Source organism: Pseudophryne corroboree, chromosome 1 (assembly GCF_028390025.1).
Source record: "Pseudophryne corroboree isolate aPseCor3 chromosome 1, aPseCor3.hap2, whole genome shotgun sequence".
Classification (NCBI taxonomy): domain Eukaryota; kingdom Metazoa; phylum Chordata; class Amphibia; order Anura; family Myobatrachidae; genus Pseudophryne; species Pseudophryne corroboree.
This window is the reverse complement of record NC_086444.1, coordinates 720,446,170-720,473,514: the sequence shown is the minus strand read 5'-3', so window position 1 is coordinate 720,473,514 and position 27,345 is coordinate 720,446,170. Positions and strand designations below refer to the sequence as shown.

The 27,345-nt window shown below is 46.4% G+C and overlaps 1 protein-coding gene across 2 annotated transcripts in view; it reads left to right on the top strand.

Moving 5' to 3' along the window:
- MBD3 (methyl-CpG binding domain protein 3) overlaps positions 1-27,345 on the top strand; it is a 193,289-nt gene that overhangs the window by 126,236 nt on the left and 39,708 nt on the right. For both annotated transcript variants that reach the window (XM_063915732.1, XM_063915722.1), the window contains exon 4: positions 18,739-18,829. In XM_063915732.1, the coding sequence (XP_063771802.1) occupies positions 18,739-18,829 (91 nt within the window). The remainder of the gene's footprint in view (positions 1-18,738; positions 18,830-27,345) is intronic.

Below are 27,345 nucleotides of genomic sequence, written 5' to 3'. Positions count from 1 at the left end.
TTGAAATTGGGTATTCTTTTCCCATTCTTCTAGACTTTTGCCTAGATCTTCTATTTCTTTTTCGCAGATGTTAAGTACTAAGTGGTTGTGCTTGAGAAAATGGCCATGAGGTCTTGTGAACATTTCATGAGCACACTTTCCCACTCTGTTGTCAGGCTTTCCGTGGTTAGTTGGAAAGTAGGGAATATTTTGGGTCTTAGGCCCCGTGGGGTTATTTTGTTTGTTTTTTTTAATGCAAATTGTGTTTTATTGACAGAGATAACACACAGCACAAAAGAGTTGCATATAATACAAAAATTAGTTTAATAGGTGCTGACATTTTAAACGTAGACTGAGAATACAAAAAAAATAAAACAAGTAATGTTTGATATCAGTAGCCTACGTGACTTAGGGTAATAAACTGTGTCATCTTCAAGTAGTAATAACAAGAAAAAATAGAACACACAGGAAGCAGAAAGAATAGACAAGAAAGGGAAAGAGAGAAAAGAGGAGGAGGAAAGAACCGCTATCACCATCGCGACCTTAAGATGTCGTAGGGGAGTGGAGTTGCAGAAAGGTTTTGTATTCCTGCGTACCCTTGAATTCCAGCCAATCAAACCAGACGGCTGCAAATCGAGAGGCAGACTGTCCGGAAGAAGACGTCAAGTCTTCCATTGCCATATAGTAATCGATTCTTTGTAACCACTTGGCAATGGGAGGCTGTGTCTGGGATCTCCAGAAGCACGGAATGGTCGCCCTAGCTGCGTTCATTAAGTATCGCAATAGAGAATTTTTAAACTGGGATAGAGGAAGGTCAATTAAGTTAAGTAGCCAAAACTCGGGTGTCTCTGGTATAGGGAGCCCCGTGATACGCCTGGTAATAGAGTGAACCTGTTGCCAGAACAAAGCCAGTCCCGGGCACCTCCACCAAATATGGCAAGGAGTGCCGTGAGACCGGCCACACCTCCAGCAGACATCTGGAACACTTGGAAATGTGGTGAACTCGGTCTGGGCAACTATACCATCTCGATACCACTTTGTATTGAGTCTCTAAAACTTGAAGTGAAGGCGAACTGGCAAATGTGAACCGAAAAATGCGAGACCATTGGTCTGAGGTCAGCTCTCTACTCAAGTTCTCATGCCACGCTGTTACGAATGCCAGGGGTCGAGTGGGAGTGCTCGCGAGGCATTGTCTGTACAACAAAGATGTGTTGTGGCAGGTTCTCAGAGAGACACAAGGATTCGAAAACCGTCGTCCTCCATCCCACCATGCGAGCCGGTGTTGCAGCAATGCTGAATTTGTAGATAAGCCTAGAAAGAATTAGGCGGTAGACTACAAGATCGTTGCAAGTCTGCAAAGGGATGGAATCCCGTCGAACCGACCAGGTGACTTAACCGACAAATGCCAGCTTTAGCCCATACTGATGTCGGAGACAGAGAGAGAGGATTCGCGGGTAGGTCTGGATTGAACAATAAAGGAGTCGGCAAGGAGGGGTTCGGGCTGAAAGAATCGAAGTACCTAAATTTCTTCCATATCTTAAGGGTCGGGTTTAGGGTGGGATGTGTTATGCGTGGAATTTTCTTAAGCCAGGGGAGGATAAGTAAAGGAGTCCCCATGGACGATTCAGCTATTAGCTGCCACTGCTTAATGTAGGGGGATTTGGACATATCAAGGACTCTAGACAGGTGAACAGCATAATAATAGCTAATAAAGTGAGGTAATTGGAGGCCACCTTCCTTACGAGTACGTGTCAGTGTAAATTGGGAGAGTTGGTGCCCTCTCTGCCCCCAAATAAAACGGCCAACAGGTGACTGCAAAGTAGTGAAAAGGGAAGTAGGCACTGTTGTGGGCAATGTTTGCAGGAGATACAAGACTTTAGGGAGAATTGTCATCTTCACCGTGTTAATCCTCCCCAGCCAATTAAGTTGGAGTGTAGACGATTTATGAAGGTCCGTAGTAACCTTATGCAGTAGGGGAAGAAAATTTACCCGGTATAAATCAGTAAGGTCTTTAGTCAAGAGAACTCCCAGATACTTTAGCTGAGTAGGATGCCACTGAAACGGGAATGAATCTCGAATCCCCTCAAGTACTCGAAATTGGTAAGCAAGTTAAAGTTATCGAATTCTTGCATAAGGGCTGGGAGGGAAGTCACAGAGTCCGTCAGAGTAGCTAAAAGGTCATCTGCATACAGTGCTAATTTGTGCTCCCGGTTTTCCGGCCCATACACCGTGAATATTCGGGTTAGCCCGAATTGCTCTCGCGAGTGCCTCCATGCAGAGAACAAATATGAGCAGGGACAAGGGGCATCCCTCTCTCGTTCCGTATCAAAAAGGGAGCAGAGAGGGCACCATTCACTCGGACCCTAGCTGAAGGTAACTTATAAAGAGCTAATATACGACTAAGACAGGTCGGACCCAGACCCATGTGCTCAAGCAAACCAACCATGAACTGCCAATCAATTCTGTCAAAGGCCTTCTCTGTGTCAGTGGACAAGAGGACCATATGGGAGGACCCGCTTTGAGCAAGGTGGATAAGATCTGTAACTTTGGAAGTATTATCCTTAGCCTCACGTCCCAGTATAAAACCCACCTGGTCCCCATGAACCACCGACAGGAGAAGGCGTCCCAAACGACCCGCAAGCAGTTTAGCAAAAAGTTCAATGTCGCAATTCAGGAGAGAAATATGTCGGTAGCTCGAGCACTGGGTGGGATCCTTACCCTCTTTTGGGATCACAGTTATATGTGCTTCCAGGGTCTGCGGAGAAAAGCCTTTCTCGGCAGAGATGGAATTGCACGCCTTCAAGAAGAGAGGTAATAGGGATTGTTTAAAGGTTTTATAGTATCCGACCGGGAAGCCATCCGGGCCCGGACTCTTCCCAGCCGGTGTGGCCGCCAGTGCTGTTTCCAGCTCCTCTATGGTAAAGGGGTGATCCAAAGCATCCAGATCTGATGCAGGAAGTCTTGGAAAATCAACCTCCGCTAGATACCGCTGTATCAGTACCTTCAGATCAGAGGTGGCTTGAGGAGTTTGATCCTTCCGAAGATTATAGAGAGATTCATAATAATTTTGGAATGAGTGCGCAATCTGAGGCAATGTATATGCAGTGCAGCCCCACGGCTCCTTGATAGAACGAACATAAGACTGCAGCCTTTGTGCCCTTAATGCCCTAGCGAGCATAGCGCCTGGTTTGTTACCCCACAAATAAAATTTATGGCGACATTTAGTCATTCCCAATTTTGTTTTATCTCATAAGAATGTGTTCAGGGCTTGACGGCCTCCGTTAGTTCCAGAAAAACCCCTTCATCAAGGGAGGACTGGTGCGAGGCCTCTAAAGTCGCTATACGTTCAATGAGCTGCAGCCTTCGTGCCATTCGCTCCTTCAGTTGAGAGCCGAGCTGTATACATCTACCCCAAATTACACATTTGTGTGCTTCCCAAATCGTGACTGCACTAACATCTGGAGTGTCATTTGTCGTAATATACTCCGAAATGGCGGAGGTAAGCTTAGCCTTTAAACAGGGATCCTGAGTCAATGAACTGTTAAACCTCCACGACCATGGTGTGGGAGAGTTGGATGAAAGCGCAACAGAGTTGTACACCGGAGCGTGATCCGACCATGTAATGTGTCCGATGGTGCTTGAGGGAAATAGGTGTAGAGATCTATGTTCAACTAAGAAGTAGTCAGGACATGAATACAGTGTGAGGAGAAGAAAAAGTGTAATCTTTCCCCGTCGGATGCTGAGTTCTCCATAAGTCCATCAACTGAAACTCACGAAGAAGGCGGCACACACGACGATGATCGCGTGTCGACCGTCTAGTCAAGGGAGAAAAACAATCCATCCAAGGACCAGTTAAAGTCACCCCCTATAATTAGATGCCCTTCTTTAATGAGTTCTATCTGTCGCAGTATTTTCGTAAAGAACGGTCTCTGGCGTTGATTAGGAGCATATATATTAACTAGTATAAACCTGGTTATAAATTGTGCATTTAACAACCTGGCATTGACCTTCTTCCAGAATTAGGTGGGAGACCTCTGAAATCGGGACCCGGTGTGCCAATAGGATCGCTACCACTAAAGATTTATTGACGGAATTATTGTTACAAAAAACCTGCAGGTAATAATAATTTCCTAACTTAGGGGAGGTTTGACTTTTAAAATGGGTCTCCTGAAGGAAAGCAACGTCTATGCGCTCTGTCCACAACTCCCGTAACAAAGTAGACCTCTTTTCGGGGATGTTAAGCCCCTTCACATTGAAGGAACATAGCCTAAGGTCGGAAGGCATGCAAAAGACTAGGTTTGAGTTCTATAAAGAGCAAGAAAGGTAACATAGACTTACCGAAGAAGCAGGGAAGGCACAGTGTCCAGCCACATTGGGTAAATTGAGTCGCAATGGTGATAAGCGGAGAAACCAAGAGAAGAAAGTAAAGAGAGCAAGAAAAAGAAGAACATAAGAAGAAAAAGCAATACAGAGAACATATAACCATATGACAATAGCAATACATCCTGTAAAGTGGCAATTACATCGCTGTTAAGTCGTAGGGAGGTCATACCCACCACCTAAGAGCCAAAACAGGCAGGCGGCCTGACCCAACTGGGGCGTAGTAGAGACGACACAACCCAGGGACGGTAATAGAACAGTACATAACTAAGGAGACTCAAGAAAAGATTATCTAACTGTAGTATTGTATCAAACACAGTCTCCCCATATTGTAGTAAACGCAACGGGAACGAATATCTTTACATGAACAAATTAAAATGAACTTGTAGAGAGCCGTGGAATGCAACAATTACAAACAGGAAGGTCATCGGGGGAAGGGAAGTGGTGCATGCAGAAAAAGGCAATATCATTAAGTGATTGAACTTTAAAGCAGAATCACTGGTGCGTTGGAGGAGCAATGTCCTTGCGTGGAACTCCAGGATTGGCTCAACCAGACATCCAACGACCGGACAGAGCCAATCAGTACCAGACTGCGACCAGCAATTCCATATCAAAGAAAAAGAAAATATCATAAATCAGGTCCCAACTGCTTCGTGATTCGGAGATGACCGAGTTGATCCCCGTTTCCTATTGCTGACCAGGGTCCAAGATGGCCATGAGGCTGGAGGCGTCGGAGGGTCGAAACGATAAGAACGGATCCACTCCGTCAAGGCTGGTTTAGGTATAGACTGTGCAGAGCAAAAATTGTCCAAGTCGTCTGGCGTATGCAAGATAACCTGTCTTCCCTCGAAGGTGGCCTGTATACTTTAGGGGAAGCCCCAGCGGAATCGTATGCCTTTCTCTTTAAGAGCCTCTGTCAGGGGCTTGAGAGAGCTACTTTGCTGGAGTGTATACCATGACAAATCTGGGAAATTCTGGATGACAGAATTATCAAATTCCAGTCGGTCCAACTTGCGGGCTTTAGGAAGTATCTCCTCCTTTACATGATAATAGTGAAGACGACATATCACGTCTCTGGGAGCTTCAGAAGAAAGACCTTTCGGGCGCAATGCGCTGCGCAGTATGGTGTTGTCCGTAAGTTGTTTCTCCGGCCTCTGTTGTCAAGGTTGTCTTGTCGACGCCATAGTTCCTTCAGTTCCTGAGCCTGAAGAGCAACAGTATCGCAGAGTTTCCATTGAAATGAGGAGACTTCATCGACGTGGTCTTCCATATCTGAAACTCGATGGGCTATTTGGGAGATTGCCTGAAGTATGGAGATCTCCGACTTGACCGTGTCACGTATCTTTTGTTCCAGATCCAAGAAGTCCCGTTTAGTAGGCAGATCTTTTTTAGTAGGAAGTGCACGCAAATAGGTCAGAACATCAGCCATAGACGCTTCAGGCCCCTTGTCCAATGGCGAAGAGTCTGCTCCCGCCATCGCTCCGGTGTCGGCAGGAGAGCCCGGAACAGAGGATGATGAACGAGTGTACTCACTGACTATGTCCGGTTGAAGATGGCGAAATAAGTTAGGTTGTAGGGACTTGTCATCGGATTTCTCAGCCGCAGATGATCGCCCTCCTTTCTTAGTTTTCCCCATCAGCAGACGTGACACATAAAAATATACAGTGAAACAGAGGAAAGTCACATAATTAGATCAGAAGCATTCCATATCCGGCTTGCTGAGTCCCCGCTGCGTTACGAATGTCCCGGGCTATGCCATCAGCCACCAAGCCCCATTGTATACGGTCTGGTCATTGTGACCACGGATGCGAGTCTCCTTGGATGGGGTTGGTGTGACATATCGTCGGCGCTCCAAGGTCTTTGGTCACCTTTTGGAGATTGAGCACACCGATTGGAAGAACAAACTCGGAACAATCTTTTGGCTGGCCAGTGCACATTATTTGCAACCAGATAACGCACATCCTGGTGTGGTTGCAAGCAATACGACCATGCCAAGCAAATGGTTAAAGTAGTACTGACATGCTGGAGTAGCAGCGTGGAGGAGTTTAGGATTTAACGCTCCTGCGGTCCCTAATTTCTGCAGCGGGGTACACTGGGTTCCACAGGGATAACATCGGGGTGTACAGTAGGATCTTGATCCGAGGCACCAACAGGCTGAAAGCTTTGACTTCCGAAGATGGTCAGTGCTGCCTCCTCTATAACCCCGCCTCCGTGCACAGGAGCTCAGTTTGTAAATTGGCGCCTGCAGTACAGGACACTAACAGACTGAAAAGCGCTTTTTAAAAAAGATAGACTTCAAGGGCTGCAGCATAGGCACTCTTAGTCCTAGATGACATTTTGACATCTCATGCTGCAGCTCCATCACCTCCCCCGGCGGCGCTGTATACTCCTGCGCCCTGGTTTCCGGGTACTTACAGCGGAGGGCTCCGGTCTTGTTCATCTGGCACACACACTCACCGCAGCTCTCCGGGATCGCGTGGCCGCATCTAGGGAGGAGGTAGAAGGGTCCCCCAGACGGGACCCGCTGCAAATCGTGATCCAGTGCGACCATTAGGAGATGGGCCCCGCTCGGCTGGCGTGGACACTGTGTTGGTATAGGGACCCCACTAGACCACAGGTCAGATTCTCTTGCAATCCATTTTTCTCTATCGTCCTAGTGGATGCTGGGGTTCCTGAAAGGACCATGGGGGAATAGCGGCTCCGCAGGAGACAGGGCACAAAAAGTAAAGCTTTTCCGATCAGGTGGTGTGCACTGGCTCCTCCCCCTATGACCCTCCTCCAGACTCCAGTTAGATTTTTGTGCCCGGCCGAGAAGGGTGCAATCTAGGTGGCTCTCCTAAAGAGCTGCTTAGAGAAAGTTTAGCTAGGTTTTTTATGTTACAGTGATTCCTGCTGGCAACAGGATCACTGCAGCGAGGGACTGAGGGGAGAAGGAGTCAACTCACCTGCGTGCAGGATGGATTGGCTTCTTGGCTACTGGACATCAAGCTCCAGAGGGACGATCACAGGTACAGACTGGATGGTCACCGGAGCCGCGCCGCCGGCCCCCTTGCAGATGCTGAAGACAGAAGAGGTCCAGAATCGGCGGCTGAAGACTCCTGCAGTCTTCTAAAGGTAGCGCACAGCACTGCAGCTGTGCGCCATTTTCCTCTCAGCACACTTCACACGGCAGTCACTGAGGGTGCAGGGCGCTGGGAGGGGGGCGCCCTGGGAGGCAAAATGAGTACCTATAAAGGCTAAAAATACCTCACATATAGCCCTAGAGGCTATATGGAGATATTTAACCCCTGCCTGATTTCTCAAAATAGCGGGAGACGAGCCCGCCGGAAAAGGGGCGGGGCCTATCTCCTCAGCACACGGCGCCATTTCCTCTCACAGCTCCGCTGGTCAGGACGGCTCCCAGGTCTCTCCCCTGCACTGCACTACAGAAACAGGGTAAAACAGAGAGGGGGGGCAAATTTATGGCGATATTTTTATATAACAAAGCAGCTATAGGGGAGCACTTATTATAAGGCTATCCCTGATATATATATAGCGCTTTTGGTGTGTGCTGGCAAACTCTCCCTCTGTCTCCCCAAAGGGCTAGTGGGTCCTGTCTTCATTAGGAGCATTCCCTGTGTGTCTGCTGTGTGTCGGTACGTGTGTGTCGACATGTATGAGGACGATATTGGTGTGGAGGCGGAGCAATTGCCAAATATGGGGATGTCACCTCCTAGGGGGTCGACACCAGAATGGATGCCTTTATTTATGGAACTACGGGATAGTGTCAACACGCTAAAGCAGTCGTTTGACGACATGAGACGGCCGGACAATCAATTAGTGCCTGTCCAGGCGACTCAAACACCGTCAGGGGCTGTGAAACGCCCTTTGCCTCAGTCGGTCGACACAGACCCAGACACAGGCGATGACTCCAGTGGTGACGGTGACGAATCAACCGTATTTTCCAGTAGGGCCACACGTTATATGATTTTGGCAATGAAGGAGGCGTTACATTTAGCTGATACTACAGGTACCACTAAACAGGGTATTATGTGGGGTATGAAAAAACTACCTATAGTTTTTCCTGAATCAGAAGAACTAAATGACGTGTGTAATGAAGCGTGGGTTGCCCCTGATAAAAAGCTGATAATTTCAAAGAAATTATTGGCATTATACCCTTTCCCGCCAGAGGTTAGGGAGCGCTGGGAAACACCTCCTAGGGTGGACAAGGCGCTAACACGCTTATCTAAACAAGTGGCGTTACCCTCTCCTGAGACGGCCGCACTTAAAGATCCATCAGATAGGAGGATGGAAAATATCCAAAAAAGTATATACACACATGCAGGTGTTATACTACGACCAGCTGTAGCAACTGCCTGGATGGGCAGTGCGGGGGTAGTTTGGTCAGAATCCCTGATTGAAAATATTGATACCCTGGACAGGGACAATATTCTACTGTCGTTAGAACAAATAAAGGATGCATTTCTTTATATGCGTGATGCACAGAGGGATATATGCACACTGGCATCACGGGTAAGTGCTATGTCCATTTCGGCCAGAAGAGCTTTATGGACGCGACAGTGGACAGGCGATGCGGATTCAAAACGGCATATGGAAGTTTTGCCGTATAAGGGGGAGGAGTTATTTGGAGTCGGTCTATCAGATTTGGTGGCCACGGCTACAGCCGGGAAATCCACCTTTCTACCTCAAGTCACTCCCCAACAGAAAAAGGCACCGACTTTTCAACCGCAGCCCTTTCGTTCCTTTAAAAATAAGAGAGCAAAGGGCTATTCATATTTGCCACGAGGCAAAGGTCGAGGGAAGAGACAGCAACACGCAGCTCCTTCCCAGGATCAGAAGCCCTCCCCGGCTTCTACAAAAGCCTCAGCATGACGCTGGGGCTTCTCAAGCGGACTCGGGGACGGTGGGCGGTCGTCTCAAAAATTACAGCGCGCAGTGGGCTCACTCGCAAGTAGATCCCTGGATCCTGCAGATAATATCTCAGGGATACAGGTTGGAATTAGAGACAGATCCACCTCGCCGTTTCCTGAGGTCTGCTTTACCAACGTCCCCCTCCGAAAGGGAGACGGTGTTGGAAGCCATTCACAAGCTGTACTCTCAGCAGGTGATAGTCAAGGTACCTCTTCTGCAACAAGGGAAGGGGTATTATTCCACTCTTTTTGTGGTACCGAAGCCGGATGGCTCGGTAAGGCCTATTCTAAATCTGAAGTCCTTGAACCTGTACATAAAGAAGTTCAAGTTCAAAATGGAGTCACTCAGAGCAGTGATAGCGAACCTGGAAGAGGGGGACTTTATGGTATCCTTGGACATCAAGGATGCGTATCTCCACGTTCCAATTTACCCCTCACACCAGGGGTACCTCAGGTTCGTTGTACAAAACTGTCACTATCAGTTTCAGACGCTGCCGTTCGGATTGTCCACGGCACCTCGGATCTTTACAAAGGTAATGGCCGAGATGATGATTCTTCTTCGAAGAAAAGGCGTATTAATTATCCCATACTTGGACGATCTCCTAATAAGGGCGAGGTCCAGAGAACAGCTAGAGATGGGATTAGCACTGTCTCAAGAAGTGCTAAAACAGCACGGGTGGATTCTGAATATTCCAAAATCCCAGTTAATGCCGACAACTCGTCTGCTGTTCCTAGGGATGATTCTGGACACGGTTCAGAAAAAGGTTTTTCTCCCGGAGGAAAAAGCCAAGGAGTTATCCGAGCTTGTCAGGAACCTCCTAAAACCAGGAAAGGTGTCTGTACATCAATGCACAAGAGTCCTGGGAAAAATGGTGGCTTCTTACGAAGCGATTCCATTCGGCAGATTCCACGCAAGAATTTTCCAAAGGGATCTGTTGGACAAATGGTCAGGGTCGCATCTTCAGATGCACCTATGGATAACCCTGTCTCCAAGGACAAGGGTGTCTCTTCTGTGGTGGTTGCAGAGTGCTCATCTATTGGAGGGCCGCAGATTCGGCATACAGGATTGGATCCTGGTGACCACGGACGCCAGCCTGAGAGGCTGGGGAGCAGTCACACAAGGAAGAAACTTCCAGGGAGTATGGACGAGCCTGGAAACGTCTCTTCACATAAACATTCTGGAACTAAGAGCAATATACAATGCTCTAAACCAGGCAGAACCTCTGCTTCAGGGAAAACCGGTATTGATCCAGTCGGACAACATCACGGCAGTCGCCCATGTGAACAGACAGGGCGGCACAAGAAGCAGGAGGGCAATGGCAGAAGCTGCAAGGATTCTTCGCTGGGCAGAGAATCATGTGATAGCACTGTCAGCAGTGTTCATCCCGGGAGTGGACAACTGGGAAGCAGACTTCCTCAGCAGACACGATCTTCACCCGGGAGAGTGGGGACTTCATCCAGAAGTCTTCCACATGCTGGTAACCCGTTGGGAAAGACCAATGGTGGACATGATGGCGTCTCGCCTCAACAAAAAACTGGACAGGTATTGCGCCAGGTCAAGAGATCCGCAGGCAATAGCTGTGGACGCGCTGGTAACGCCTTGGGTGTACCAGTCGGTGTATGTGTTTCCTCCTCTGCCTCTCATACCAAAAGTATTGAGAATTATACGGCAAAGAGGCGTAAGAACGATACTAGTGGTTCCGGATTGGCCAAGGAGGACTTGGTACCCGGAACTTCAAGAGATGATCACGGAAGATCCGTGGCCTCTACCTCTAAGGAGGGACTTGCTTCAGCAGGGTCCCTGTCTGTTTCAAGACTTACCGCGGCTGCGTTTGACGGCATGGCGGTTGAACGCCGGATCCTAAAGGAAAGAGGCATGCCGGAAGAAGTCATTCCTACTTTGATTAAAGCAAGGAAGGAAGTAACCGTGCAACATTATCACCGAATTTGGCGAAAATATGTTGCGTGGTGCGAAGATCGGAGTGCTCCGACGGAGGAATTTCAACTGGGTCGATTCCTACATTTCCTGCAATCAGGATTGTCAATGGGTCTCAAATTGGGATCTATTAAGGTTCAAATTTCGGCCCTGTCGATTTTCTTTCAAAAAGAATTGGCTTCAGTCCCTGAAGTCCAGACCTTTGTTAAGGGAGTGCTGCATATACAGCCTCCTGTGGTGCCTCCAGTGGCACCGTGGGATCTAAATGTGGTTTTGGACTTCCTAAAATCTCATTGGTTTGAACCACTAAAAAATGTGGATTTGAAATATCTCACATGGAAAGTGACCATGCTTCTAGCCCTGGCTTCTGCCAGGAGAGTGTCAGAATTGGCAGCTTTATCTTACAAAAGCCCATATCTGATTTTCCATTCGGACAGGGCAGAACTGCGGACTCGTCCGCATTTTCTCCCTAAGGTGGTGTCAGCATTTCATCTGAACCAGCCTATTGTAGTGCCTGCGGCTACAAGTGACTTGGAGGACTCCAAGTTACTGGACGTTGTCAGAGCATTAAAAATATATATTGCAAGGACAGCTGGAGTCAGAAAATCTGACTCGTTGTTTATATTGTATGCACCCAACAAGATGGGTGCTCCTGCGTCTAAGCAGACGATTGCTCGTTGGATCTGTAGCACAATCCAACTTGCACATTCTGTGGCAGGCTTGCCACAGCCTAAATCTGTAAAGGCCCACTCCACAAGGAAGGTGGGCTCATCTTGGGCGGCTGCCCGAGGGGTCTCGGCATTACAACTTTGCCGAGCAGCTACGTGGTCAGGGGAGAACACGTTTGTAAAATTTTACAAATTTGATACTCTGGCTAAGGAGGACCTGGAGTTCTCTCATTCGGTGCTGCAGAGTCATCCGCACTCTCCCGCCCGTTTGGGAGCTTTGGTATAATCCCCATGGTCCTTTCAGGAACCCCAGCATCCACTAGGACGATAGAGAAAATAAGATTTTACTTACCGATAAATCTATTTCTCGGAGTCCGTAGTGGATGCTGGGCGCCCATCCCAAGTGCGGATTATCTGCATAAGTTGTACATAGTTATTGTTAACTAATTCGGGTTATTGTTAAAGGAAGCCATCTTTCAGAGGCTCCGCTGTTATCATACTGTTAACTGGGTTTAGATCACAAGTTGTACGGTGTGATTGGTGTGGCTGGTATGAGTCTTACCCGGGATTCAAAATCCTCCCTTATTGTGTACGCTCGTCCGGGCACAGTACCTAACTGGAGTCTGGAGGAGGGTCATAGGGGGAGGAGCCAGTGCACACCACCTGATCGGAAAAGCTTTACTTTTTGTGCCCTGTCTCCTGCGGAGCCGCTATTCCCCCATGGTCCTTTCAGGAACCCCAGCATCCACTACGGACTCCGAGAAATAGATTTATCGGTAAGTAAAATCTTATTTTCTAAGGCCCACAGTACCTGTTGGTGAAGTCCAGCTAGGGGAGAAGGCTCTGACCTATAGCCCCTCCCCCAGCCCCAAGGCGCCATTTAGAGTAAATGTCCCGCCCTGGAGCTGCATCTCTCGGTCTCCCTCACTCCCTGTTAGCGTTTGGGCGCCATTACACATGCTGATTCTGGGAATGCATGGGCAAAGTCTCCTCTGTAAAGCCGTCTTCATCAGCGCTGTGCATTTTACAGAACACTTAAATATTTTACATGTCTAACAGTTAGTTAAGAAACTATTTAGTACAAGTACCCTGTGATATACATCCAGTCTTGACTGTGCATTGATATATCTATAAGTCTATATAGCTTTACTTAGTACTACATAGTATTGCTAGTCCAGTGCAGTTTTATTGTCATAATTTGTGCATTGTACATGTGACTGTGTGTACATATAGCTGCTGTGTGATATCTACTTCGTGTAGCTCACTCATACTGCTATCCCTATATTCTGTACCCTGAGGGGGCTAAGTGCGTCAGGTTTACTATCTGATATAGGTATTTCACAGGATATACTACTTTTGTATTTTTCTCTGTGATTTTCACATACCATATACCTCCTGAATCCTCTGTTTGTGCTGTCACACTGCACAGGGGGTCCTTGGTTGGGTATTATATCTGCTGATATTGTACTGTCGTCCGTGGTTTATGCTTTCATATCATGTCCGCTACAGGGAGCGATGGTTCTGTGACTGATCCCGCAATACACGGTGGTGATGTCACAGATGCATTAGAGGGTTCCTTACCCCCCAGTCAGTCTGTAGCAACGGGGGCACATCACGACCCGCCTTGGGCTACTTTCTCTAATTTACCGACTACGCTGGTAACTAGACTTACGCCCCCTATGTGACCTCATGTGCCTTTACAGCCACGTATCGTCCCTGTGGGTAACCCGCCATGGGCAGATCTCCTGTCCACTCGGTTACAGCAATTGAATCGCTCATTGACTAAACCGAAACATAACCCTCGCCCGCCTAAGACCAAGGGGTCCTCTAAGCGGGTAATTACTTCCTCGCAATCCACTAATGTTTCAGATGCTTCGTCCGATGAGGATGGCGTGTATACTGACCCCTCAGACACTGATCCAGATGCTTCTGATGGGGAGTCTGTTTCACAGGTGGATGTTCCTGACCTATTAGAGGCTATCAGGCTGATTCTTCAAATTGATGATGACCCAGAACCTGTCGTTGCCTCTAAGAAACCTGATAGATATAAACGTCAGAAGGTTACCAAATTAATTTTGCCTCATTCTGACCACTTAGTTGATATACGTCAGGAATCCTGGGAAAAAATTCACACCTCACAAAAAGATGCTAGCTCGCTACCCCCTTGCTGTGAAGTTAAGCAAAAATTGGGAAACTCTGCCACCGGTGGACTCGCAAGTCGCTCGGCTGGTGGTGTCCTCTGCTCTGCCTGTCACTACCGTCACCTCTCTGAAGGAACCGACGGATAAGTGTGTGGAGGGTTGCTTGAAAGCTATTTATACCCTTGTGGGAGCTGTGCATCGGCCCATTATGGCGGCTACGTGGGCTGCAGAAGCTATGGAGGTGGAAGCAGAGCTGCCATCCAATTTCTCTGATAATGCTAGACAATGTCTTTCGTATATTGTCACAGCCTCTTTACGTTAAGGAGGTGGCTTCTGATACCGGTGTTCTGGCGGCCAAGGCCTCTACTACGTACATTCTGGCTCGCCGGATTCTCTGGCTGCGGTCTTGGTCTGTGGATCTGGACTCAAAGAAAACCCTGGAGGTGCTCCCCTTCAAGGAGAACATCCTTTTTGGTGAAGATCTCAACAAGATTATTGCTGATTTTAGCTTCCGCTAAGACAGCATGTCTACCTAGTACTGCTCCTTCTGCTCCGAAGGTTAAGAGTACTTCCTTTCCTTCCTTTCGACCTCCAGGTAAAGCAAAGGGTCAGGCGTATCCAAAACAGGCTCGCACTTCCAAAACCACTAAGCCCAAACCTAAACGTGCCTGGGCTGCCCGTCAGCCTGTTTCCAAATCAGACAAGCCTGCTGCATGACTGGGCGGGCCTCCCCCTGGGGGGATCCCAGGGTGAGAGGCCGACTTCTACGGTTTACCCAGGCATGGTTGAATACCACATCAGACGCCTGGGTAAGGGAAGTCGTCACTCACGGATACGCAATATCCTTCAAGAATCGTCCCCCTCATAATTTTTGCCTGACAAACGTCCCTTTGGATCAGGTGAAGGCAAAAACTCTTCATTTGGTGGTACAGTCCCTCCTGGACACAGGAGTAGTAGTGACTGTGCCTCTGGCTCAGAGAGGCAGGGGGTACTATTCACCGCTGTTCCTAGTCCTGAAACCGAATGGTTCCTCCCGGCCTATTCTCAACCTTAATTCCTTTAACAAGTTTGTGAGGGTCTCCAAGTTTCGTATGGAAACTCTTCGCTCTATTCTGGTTTTGGTCTCCCTGGACATACAGGATGCTTACCTCCATATTCCTATTGCGATGTCGCATCAGCAATACCTACGGTTTGCTATTGGCAACCTCCATTATCAATTTCGGGCCTTACCTTTTGGATTGACCAAGGTCATAGCGGTGATGACGGCCCTGCGTCAAGATCCTACCGTATCTAGACGACTTGCTGATCCTGGTGAATTCACCAGAAGTTCTCTGTCATCTGGATCTGACGGTCCAGTTTCTGCACACTCACGGGTGGCTCATCAACTGGAAGAAATCTTCCCTGGTCCCTGCTCAGAGCATGGTGCCCTTGGGTGCATTGTTGGACACTCACAACCAGCGGTTGTTCTTGTCACAGGAGAAAGTCCTGAACCTTCAGGACAGGATTCGATGCTTCCTTTCTCACCCGCGAGTGTAGATACACTCGGCGATGCAAGTACTAAGCCTCATGGTGTCAGCTTTCAACATGGTGGAGTACGCTCAATTTCATTCTCTTCCTCTGCAGTGGTTAATCCTTTCCAAGTGGGATGGCCTGCCTCACCGGATCAGGTCTCAAATGATCGCCTTGTCATTCTGAGGTTTGCCTGTCACTGAGCTGGTGGCTACAGGACCAATGATTGAGCAGGGGTCATCCCTTCTGGATCTCCAACTGGTTACTCCTGACAACGGGTGCCAGTATTTGGGGTTAAGACGTGGTTTTGGAGCAACATTCTCTTCAGGGTCGGTGGACCAGGGAGTAGTCTCTCCTACCGATAAACATTCTGGAATTGCGGGCGGTGTTCAATGCTCTGAACCTGGCCCAGCATCTGATGCAGAACAGGCCTGTTCAAGTACAGTCTGACAACGCCACCACGGTGGCATACATAAATCATCAAGGCGGCACACTAAGCCGCATGGCAATGAGGGAAGTGTCAAGGATTCTTCAGTGGGCGGAACGCCATCTGCCAGCCATATCAGCAGTGTTCATTCTGGGGGTCCTCAACTGGGAAGCGGACTTCCTCAGTCGTCAGGATGTTCACGCCGGAGAGTGGAGCCTCTATCTAGAAGTATTTCAGCTACTAGTGGACAAGTGAGGCCTATCAGACGTAGACCTGATGGCGTCTTGACACAATCACAAAGTTCCGGTCTTCAGGGCAAGGGTTCCTCAAGCGGCATTCGTGGACACACTGGCAATTCCGTGGAACTTTCAGATGCTGTACGTGTTCCCTCCGGTGTCACTCCTGCCCAGAGTAATAAGGAAGTTCAAGCAAGAAGGAGGAATCCTACTTCTGATCGCTCCAGCGTGGCCCAGACGGCATTGGTTCTCAGACCTACAGGGTCTCTCGTTAGAGCGGTCTCTTCTGCTTCCGCAGCGTCCAGACCTCCTCGTTCAGGGCCCTTTTGTATACCAGGATTTGGCCCGGCTGGCTTTGACAGCGTGGCTCTTGAAGCTTCAATATAGAGGGCCAAAGGATTTTCTGAGGCAGTCTTTCAAACTATGTTGAAAGCCCGTAAACCGGCTTCGGCTCGGATTTATCGTAGGGTCTGGAATTCTTACTTTGCTTGGTGCGCATCTAACAATCATGACGCTTACAAGTTTAGTACGGCCAAGCTGTTGGCTTTCCTGCAACAGTGCCTGGACTTAGGCCTTCGTCTGGCCTCCCTCAAGGTTCATATTTCGGCCTTGTAGGTATGGTTTCAGAGAAACATTGCGACTCTGCGTGATGTTCATACATTCACTCAGGGTGTTTTACGGATTCAACCTCCCTATGTCCCGCCTGTGGCTCCTTGGGATTTGTCGGTGGTTGTGGAGGCCTTGCAAAAGTCTCCGTTTGAACCTCTTGAATCTGTGGACCTTAAGTGGCTTACTATTCAGGTCTCGTTTCTGCTGGCTATTGCCTCTGCTAGACGGGTTTCAGACTTGGGTGCCTTATCCTTTCGATCACCCTTTCTGATTTTTCACCGTGACCGGGCGGTTCTTAGGACGCGCCCTGGTTATCTACCTAAAGGTGGTGTCTTCTTTCCACTTTAACCAAGAGATTGTGGTTCCTGCCTTTATCTCTCCTGACTTGTCCTCCAAAGAGCGGTCTTTGGATGTGGTATGTGAAGAGGACAGCCTCCGTTAGGAAGTCTGATTCTCTTTTTGTACTTTTTGGTTTTCACAAACGTGGCTGGCATGCGAATAAGCAGACCCTGGCCAGATGGATTAGAATGGTGATTGCACAAACTTATATACAGCTCCTGCTACCATCAAAGTCCATTCTACTCTGTCTGTTGGACCATCTTGGGCGGCCCGCCGTGGTGCAGCAATTGTGCAAGGCGGTTACTTGGTCCTCAGTGTACACGTTTATAAGGTTCTATGCCTTCGATACTTCCGCCTCCCAGAATGCTTCCTTTGGACGCCGGGTCCTTGTGCCCGCTACAGTGCGTCCCCTCCCATGAGGAACTGCTTTAGAACATCCCCGATGTTATCCCTGTTGAACCCAGTGTACCCCGCTGCAGAAAAGGAGATTTATGGTAAGAACTTAAATCTTTCTACAAGGTACACTGTGTTCCACAGGGCGCCCACCCTGGCGCACTTAGCTTCTTTGGGTTTGTATGGCATTAGCCGCTGATACCTTCTCCTGTCGTGAGAATGTGGTGTATGTGGCTACTAACGGTTGTTATCTTTTACCTGCTACTGCATTGGACTGGTTAACAAAACTGAGCTCCTGTGCACGGAGGCGGGGTTATAGATGAGGCGGCGCTGAGCTCAAAATTAAACGTACTGGGCTATGCGAGCCCTGTCAGCTTCTCTTTGGATTTACGGGAGCCCTTAACTGACCACATTGGATGCTACTGGCTTATACCTGTATAAGAAATATTGGAGAACTCTAATACACATTTGGGAAACTGAACTTTGGTTGGATTGAGAACATCAGCATTCATTGGAAGAAAGCAATCTCTTCTTTTGAGGATGCAAATAACTGTCCGTTTCCAGGTCACCCAGCAGGTGCACAAGGAGAGTTCACCAATTGTCACGTTTTCTAGAGCAGAATGCTTGCTATTTACAATGCATCACTAGATATTTTGCCAGATAACTGCAAAACAAAGCAACCAATTACAACAATATTTTTCTGCAAATCTACAAACCCCTTTAATTTGGTTTATACTGTAATGGGCCCTGCTCAAACAACAGCATCATAGAAATGTCAATTATAAAGTCGTCCTTCTGCTATTAATATATAAATATAGATTATTTTTTTATATATATATATATATATATATATGTATGTATGTATGTATGTGTATGTATATATATATGTATGTATATATATATATATATATATATGTATATATATATATATATATATATATATGTATATATATATATATATATGTATGTGTGTATATATATATGTATATATATGTATGTATGTATATATATATGTATGTATATATATATATATATATATATGTATATATATATATATGTGTGTGTGTGTGTGTGTGTGTGTGTGTGTGTGTGTGTGTGTGTGTGTGTGTGATTAGCCCCTGAAGTTGTTGAGGGATGCTACTAACTATTCTTGTGTCAGCCATACAAATTCCCAGGAGTAACCCCATGCTAATTTCTTCTTTCAACTGCAGCTTTTTTGGGAAAAGAAGCTGAGTGGCTTAAATGCTTTTGACATTGCAGAGGAGCTGGTGAAAACCATGGAATTGCCTAAGGGGTTGCAAGGTAAGGCTTTCATTTAATGGGGGAGGTTCAAATGGTTGAAAAGTCAGTCTGTTTTTGTTTTTTTTGTTTGTTTGTTTTTTGTTTCAAATATCTTTTTATTAGTTTTTTCAGAGATTTATCAGATATACAATTCAAAGAAACTGTTCGCAACACTCTTAGTATAAATTTTGCAATCAAATACAATGAGAACGTATCAGAGGATAGAGAAGAATAGGAAGATCCACCCCTCATTGTGTCTGTCGTGTGTGTAAGGGGGGGGGGGGGGGGGGGAAATATCATAATAGGCAAGATTGAGTCGTATAGTGTTATCTACATCATTAGTGTTGCATTGAGACGGATATAGCTAGTTGACCCCCAGTTGATAAGATGAAGGCCTATTGTGGTACACATACATTTCAGGGTACAGAATACATAAAGATAATGCACATTTACTAATCAATGAAGTAGTTAGATCATTGATAAATACATTTATGAAATGGTTGCCGGCGGGATCAAAAGCATGCCCTCCGCTCTATACATGTCATGAGAACCTAAGTATTGAGTAATTAAGCTTCGAGAATGTGTGTTTAAGGTTGAGATAAATAAATCCCATTTTTTATGGAAGGACGACATCGAAATGTCTTCATTCAGAAGGATGGATCTAATATCAAAATAAAGTAGTTGTAGTTTATTTTTGAGTTCATGGATAGTGGGAGCGGTTTTTTTTTCACCCAATGAATTAATATAAGTTTCTTAGCTAGAGTTAGCACTGTCACAAGGAAAGGTATGATTTTCCCAGTTTCTTTGTCCAAGACCCAAGTCTTAAAATTAAGTAGGAGACATGCTATTGGATCCGCCAGCAACCGCATACCAATAATAGACTGTAAATACAGAAGGATTTTATTCCAGAACCTGTAAATTTCTTTTTCATCCACTAGGGGTCACTGGAGTACTCTAGGGATATGGACGGTTCCACAGGAACTAGGCACTGAATAAGTTAAAATTTGAGACTACTTCTCCCCTCCATATCCCAGAGTACCTCAGTGTTTTTTCGGTGCTCACCGAGCAACTAGGCCTGTGCAGTTTCTCCACAATTATTGGATTTATTTTTGATTTTTCAATGTTCCACATCCCTTCCCCCCTTCCAGAAAGGCGAGGGTCCGGGATAGTGGATGCTGCTGAAGCAGCTGTGGGTGTCGGACCTCTCTAAAAAGAGCTCCCTCACTACCACGTGCAGGACTAAAACCTGCAGTAAAGGCTGGACGGAACTTACAGAGAAGCCCCGTCATAGCCCTCACCACAGGGTCCAGGTATGTTGAACGGGGCGGTCAGCTCACGCTGCTGCCTCGCTGTGTGGGATACTGTGTGTGTGTGTGTGTGTGGCCGCTGCCTTCAGCCGCCCGCCGCCGTTTCCAGCGCCGCTGTCTTTGGTGTGTCCCCCGCCGCTCTGAGCCGCGCCGGCCACGTTTATTTATGCATAGGCCGCTCCACGGCTCTATGCAGCGCGCTCCCCGGCCCTCGATGCCGCTTCCGGCTCCCTCTCCACCATAGCCCGGCTCCGTGTATAGAGAACGATACACGGAGCACGGGGGGCACACAAATGAAAGTTTTTGTAAAAGGCAGGCTTCATAGCCTAGTGAGTAACTTTGATGTCACAGTGATGTTCCCTGCACACAGAAATGTCAGGGTCACTGGATAAAATCTCATGATTCAACTCTTTTTGATAAAAGAAAGTATGTTTACTAGAATACAGCAGCGCTGCATATGTATTACAATAGGCTATTAAGTCTTTGTTAAACAGGATACATGTTGCTCATATATGTGCAGGTTTGAATGCAACATAGTATGTTTATTAAGTCTGCTTACATAATTATAAGTCGGCATATTTAACCATTTTTCCTGTTGTTTTTCCAGAATTTCCTGTGTTACATCTCTCCTCCATTGAAGGCGCAGGGGTGTTAAGGGGAATTTGGAACCAGGCATATTGCTGACGTGTACTGCACTTGGCCAGATATATATTTGTAAAGACACCTTAGTGCTATTTACTGAGTCGCGCAAGTTGTATTTTGTATTGTCTGTCGGTATAATGAGTAAGATACCAGCAAAGACTATTATTCTTATCATAACTGTTTATAATGATATTATCCCAAAGACTGCAAATCTTAATCATGGCTGTGTTCAGCCAAATACTGGCTTTGTTCACTGTTGTAAAGTAAGATGTGTTATACAATTGGTCAGCACATGGTGATTATAAAAAAGTATCTGTGGAGCACTGCAAGCATTGTGGTTCAGGCTCACCTGCAGCAGCTTTGCTTAATTCACTTAGCCACACCACAATTGGATACGCCCGATCTCGTCTGATCTTGGAAGCTGAGCAGTGTTGGGCCTGGTTAGCCACCTGGGAATACAAGGTGCTGTAGGTATTTTTAAATCTACAGCCACACCACACTGGATACGGGACCCATTAACTAAGCTGCGGTTAAGCATCAAACATCTCAGGTTTTTTAAGCCTGTGAGTGGTCACATTTAGTTTCAGACTTCTAAGAATTATTATACCTCTGAATCAGGATATATGTATATGGGTATATAATATGTGTGTATGTATGCATATATGAAATATATATATATATATATATATATATATATATATATATTTATAAGGTCTGAGTATGTGTGAATATACGATGTGTGTGTGTGTGTGTGTGTATGTATGTATGTGTATATATGTATGTGTATATGTATGTGTATATATATATATATATATATATATATATATATATATATATATATATATACTGACATTAAAAATCTATTTTGCAATAAGCAAAACTACAGTGACGCAGTTGGTCGGCACACAGTGCTTATTAAACAGTATCTGTTGAGCACTGCAAACATTGTGAGTTCAGGCCTCACCTCCCCAGATCCCCAGTGGCCTAATGGATAGGACACTGCCCTCCTAAACCAGGGATTGTGGGTTCAGGTCCCATCTGGATTGCAAGTCACTACAGCAACCATTTCATCACCAGAGTTGATGTTTAAACAGCAGCTTTGCTTATTATTTTTACAGGTGGCTCTGTAGCCAAGTGGTTAGGCTTCCCGCCCACAGTGAACTTTGTGATTACATGGACACTGGTTCAGATCCTGGTTTAACAGGTGTAATATATATAAAAAAAGAAAACATAGTAGGACACCATTTTTAACATTACTTCCTGGTTCTTTGCAGGAGGTTGCTGCCCTACAACACTCAGCCTCTGGGGACGGGGGGTTGTTAGGAATTTAATTTATTAATTGTTTTTGACAGCATGTCTCTACAGGAAGATTCACTATTGCTGGTAACCACATGCACGGTAATGCAGGTTTATACACAGATTACTTCCGTGGTGTACTTACTGGTCGGGGTACATGATCACTAAGTCTAATGCATAATCAAACAAGCAGCTTCGCTGCAGAGTCGGTCACACAGTGTGTCGGACAAATACGACTGCACAGACAGACCCTTACCGGTCCTCTTTGGGGGGAATGCGGGCGCATGTACTGCCTGAGAGGGGGGAAGAAAAAAAATTATTTTTTTACTGTTTTCAGCTAAATTGTTGCGGTCGATTCACCGCCAGCCCTCATAGCACCAGGCCAGTACGTTAGGTTCTCAGCGAAGGCTGAACAATTTCCAATGAGACAATTGCAATTATTGGGCGTTTAACTACCTATCGGAGTGTACCCTACACAGCTGTTGCTTCGCCCTGCTTTGGTAAGGGTTTGAGGTAACAAGGCTGTAGTGGCAGGGCACTCCAGTTCAGGTTTGCCCTAAATAAAGACCACCTTACACTTCTTGCTGCCTACAGCTTCTGTGACGTTGGCAGTTCTTGCGTTTCAGCTTCGCTAGTGGCACACAACGTCCACGTTGGCTACGTTCCAGACGAGAATAGATCACAGACCAGGGGGGGGGGGGGATCTGTTTTCCTACCATTGTCTACGCGAATTCCTGCATGATTCCGTCTCATCGACTTCTATTCCTAGGTATGATTCTCGATACGGTAAATCAAGGAATTTACCTACCCGAACAGAAGTACAGGTCATTCGTCTTCTGGTACAATTAGTGCTTAAGCCACGCACAGTCTCTGTTCATTTGTGCATTCGCCTATTAGACACAATGGTGCCGGTTTTCGAAGCGCTTCAGTTCGGAAGACTTCACTCACGTCCTTTTTAACTGGATGTGCTCGCACAATGGTCGGGCTCGCTTCTGCAGATTCACCACTGGGTGAGGTTGTCTCCAAAGGCCAGAGTGTCTACTCTGGTGGCTCAAAGTACAGAATCTAACCGCAGGGAAACTGTTCGGCACCTGGAATTGGATAATTCTCACGGCGGACGCGAGTCTCAGAGGTTGGGGAGCTGTAGTTCAAAATTTTCAGCTCCAGGGTCTCTGGGCGGATCACGAAAGATTGCTGTCTATAAATGTCCTGGAACTCCGGGCAATTTACAATGCGCTACAACAAGCAGTGCACATGCTGCAGGTTCAGGTGCAGTCAGACAACGCGACGGCGGTCGCATACATCAACAAACAAGGAGGAATGAAAAGCCGCATGGCCATGCGGGAAGTAGCTCGAATCCTCAATTGGGCCGAGGTGATTTTGTCGGCAGTATTCATTCCGGGAGTGGACAACTGGGAGGCGGATTATCTCAGCTGTCGGGATTTTAATCCAGGATGTGCATTAAATCCAGAAGTGTTTCGCATGTTGGTCCAGAGGTGGGGTTACCCGCAAGTGGACCTGATGGCATCTCGCCACAATTATCAAACGCCCCAGTACGTGTCCAGAACGAGAGATCCAAAGGCAGTGGCGGTGGATGCTCTCACAATCACGTGGCCATACAGTCTCGTGTATCTGTTCCACCGTTTTCCGCTGCTCCCTCTGTTGCTAAAACGGATCAAAAGAGTCCGCCACAGTCATACTAGTGGCGCCTCATTGGCCTTGGAGAGCTTGGTTTCGGATCTTCGCGGTCTACTTGCGGACGTTCCTTGGCCGCTCCCACTGCGTCCGGACCTGTTACATCAGGGTCCGTTCTTTCTCCGATTTAGCGTGGCTGCGTTGACTGAGTGGCTGTTGAGACAGCCCTCTTAAAAAGAGAGGGCATTCCAGAATAGGTTATACCAACCATGTTACATGCTAGTAAGCCAGTTACGGCAGCTCATTATTACAGAGTTTGGCGTGCCTATATAGGTTGGTGTGAAGTTCGGAAGTTTCCGACATCATCTTCAAGTTATCCTGTCTTTTTTGTTATGTCTACAGATGGGGTTAGATGGAGGTCGGCGTTTATCCACACTAAAGGTGCAGATATCTGCGTTGTCAATTTATTTTCAAAGAAGATTGGCTCTATTGCCGTCGGTACACACCTTTTATGCAGGGTGTACTCAAAGTACAGCCTTCATTTCACTACACTTACTGCGCCATGGGACTTGAATCTGGTTTTAGATTGCTTATAGTCTTTTTATTTCGAACCCTTACAACAAGTGGATATTAAGTTTCTCACTTGGGAAACAATTTCTCTCCTAGCCTTCGCTTCGGCAGGGCGGGTTTCAGATTTGGGTGCCTTGTCATGCAAGCCACCGTATTTAGTGTTTCATAATGACAGAGCGGAACTTTGGACGACTCCCGCTTTCCTACCAAAAGTAGGGTCCTCTTTTCACATCAATCATCCAATAGTAGTTCCTGTGTTAACAGGAGATTCTGGAATTTTGGTTGGGGTACGCGCATATGTATTCCGAACGTCTACAGTTCCTAAGACGGATACGTTGTTATCCTCTATGATGCGGCCAAGATGGGTTGGCCACCTTCTAAGCAGACCTTATCCAGATGGATAAAACTGACCATACGTCAGGCTTACCTTCATGCTAGGTTACAGCCGCCTACATCAGTAACCGCTCATTCCACATGTTCTCCGGGAATGTCATGGGCAGCTGGTCGTGGAGTTCTACGACACAGCTTTTGCAGGGCGGCTACATGGTCTTCAGTGCACATGTTTGTGCGCTTTTACAAGTTTGATACTTTTGCGGCATCAGCATCTAGCTTTGGCCGTCTAGTGTTACAGGTGCCAAACAGCTCTCCCGCCCAGGGGGGAAACTTTGGTACGTCCCTAGAGTACTCCAGTGACCCCTAGTGGATGAAAAAGAAAATAGGATTTTGGTACTTACCAGGTAAATCCTTTTCTTTGAATCCATAGGGGGCACTGGACGCCCACCCAGAGCAGTTTTCCTGGCTTGTGGTAAGTTCAGGGGATCTTATGGTAACACTCTCACCAACTGGTTCAAATTAGCAAGTTTATTGGGTTGGTGTCAACTGATTGTTGTCAGTAACGTTGTGTCAACTTTATTGTTGTCCGTTTGTTATATGTAATTCTCCATTAACCTCTATAGCTCCTGTTCGGCTCAGTAAAAAAACACTGAGGTACTCTGGGATATGGAGGGGAGAAGTAGTCTCAATTTTTAACTTATTCAGTTCCTGTGGAACCGTCCATATCCCTAGAGTACTCCAGTGCCCCCTATGGATTCAAAGAAAAGGATTTACCTGGTAAGTACCAAAATCCTATTTTTTGAACAACCCCAGAAACCGGGGAGAAACTTAGCATTTTCCATCCCGCATTTAATACAGCACCCTGTTTCAGAGGATGACATATATTTTCGTTGTGCCGGTGTTATATATGCTCTGTGTAAAAAACGGAAATGTACTTCTTGCAAATATGCGGATCTGCGGATTTTGTAGGATTTAGTGTATGTATCAAGGACTTGGTCTGAATTATCCGGAAACGGTGAGATATCTAGTCTCCAAGAGGATAGAACATTATCGGAGTGCAGAGTTGTCGTGAGACTACCATCCGTTAAGGGAATATATAAATGTTTAACCTTGTATGCTCTATGCATATTAGCTTGTAAAGTCTTAAGGAGAATATTCATGGACTTGGAGGGTATAGAAGGTAGAGGGAGAGATTGTATAGAATGCCTGAGTTGCAAGTAAAAATAGAAATGACTGTTGGGAAGTGTAAAGGATTGTTGGAAATCATGAAATGAAGGGAAGGGCAGAGTGCCCCCAGGGTCGAAAACCTTGTTCACAAGAAGAATGCCTTTTTTCTTCCACTCCTGATAGGTGGGGTTATAAATTGAAGGGGAAAAACCCGGATTACCCCAAATGGTGAGATAAGGGGAGTATTTAAAGTTCTCTCCAAATTTTTTATGCAGACTGATCCAGCAGAAGTGTGTATCTTTGAATAGAGTTTTTGTGTATTTAACTTTAGGAATTTCAGATGCTTTAAGATGCAGCAGGGCAGCCGGAGAGTAGGGGTGAAAGACAGCCAGACCTAGTGAGTTGTCAGTGTAAGTAGACTGCGACAGTAGCCAATCACTGGCATACCTAAAGAATACAGCTAAGGTGTATGCTTTAAAGTCGGGTAAGCCCAGACCTCCGTGGTCTTTTGGTAGGGTCAATTTATTATAGGCCAGACGAGGCCTTTTCCCTTTCCATAGGAAGGAGGATATAGAGGATTTTACTCTGTTGGACAGGGCAATGGGCAGCATTTGAATAGCGTAAAAAAGTTTTGGGAAAATTATTGATTTAACTGCAGCGGCTCTGCCCAAAAGGGAGAGAGATAGGGAAGTCCACGTATGCAGGAGGGATGTAACCTTACAAATCAAGGGAGTGAAATTTAGAGTATATAATTTATCTACCTTATTGGGGATATGAATGCCCAAGTATTTGATACATGATGAAATCCGAAATTTTGAAAATACATCGGAAGACTGAAGATCTACAGAGTAAGTGCCAATGGGTAAAATCTCAGACTTGTCCACATTAATTTTGTATCCAGAAAATTTTCCAAAATCAGAAATCATATCCAGAATGTGCGGAAGGGAGCGCAGGGGGTCAGAAACATACAGCAGCATATAGTTTGCGAAAAGTGAAATCTTGATTTCCTGAGAGGAGATCCGAATACCTTTAAATTCAGGAGAGTAGCGAAGTGCTATGGCAAGGGGTTCAATGGCGATAGCAAATAATAGAGGGGAGAGAGGGCAGCCTTGCCTGGTACCTTTATTAATGGGAAAGCACGTAGAAATTTGTCCATTACACAGGATTTGGGAGGTTGAGTTGTTATATAAAAGTTTGATATATGAAATAAACACGGAGGGAAAGCCAGATCGAGGTAAGGAGTCAAATAAATGGGGCCACAGTACCAGATCGAAGGCTTTCTCCGCGTCCATTGATACCACCACGCCAGAGGGGGAGTCTCCAGTGGAATTTTGTAAGATTTGAATCGCTGCTATCACCTTCCGAACATTGAGAACAGAGTGCCGACCCTGGATAAATCCAGTCTGGTCAGAATGTATAATGGATGGGAGGACATTTTTTAATCTATTGGCTAGGAATTTGGTTAATATTTTGTAGTCGGAATTAAGTAGTGAGATTGGCCTATATGAACCTGGTAGAGATAAATCTCGGCCGGGTTTAGGTAGTAATTTGATATATGCATTGTTAAAATACAGTGGGATAGATTCG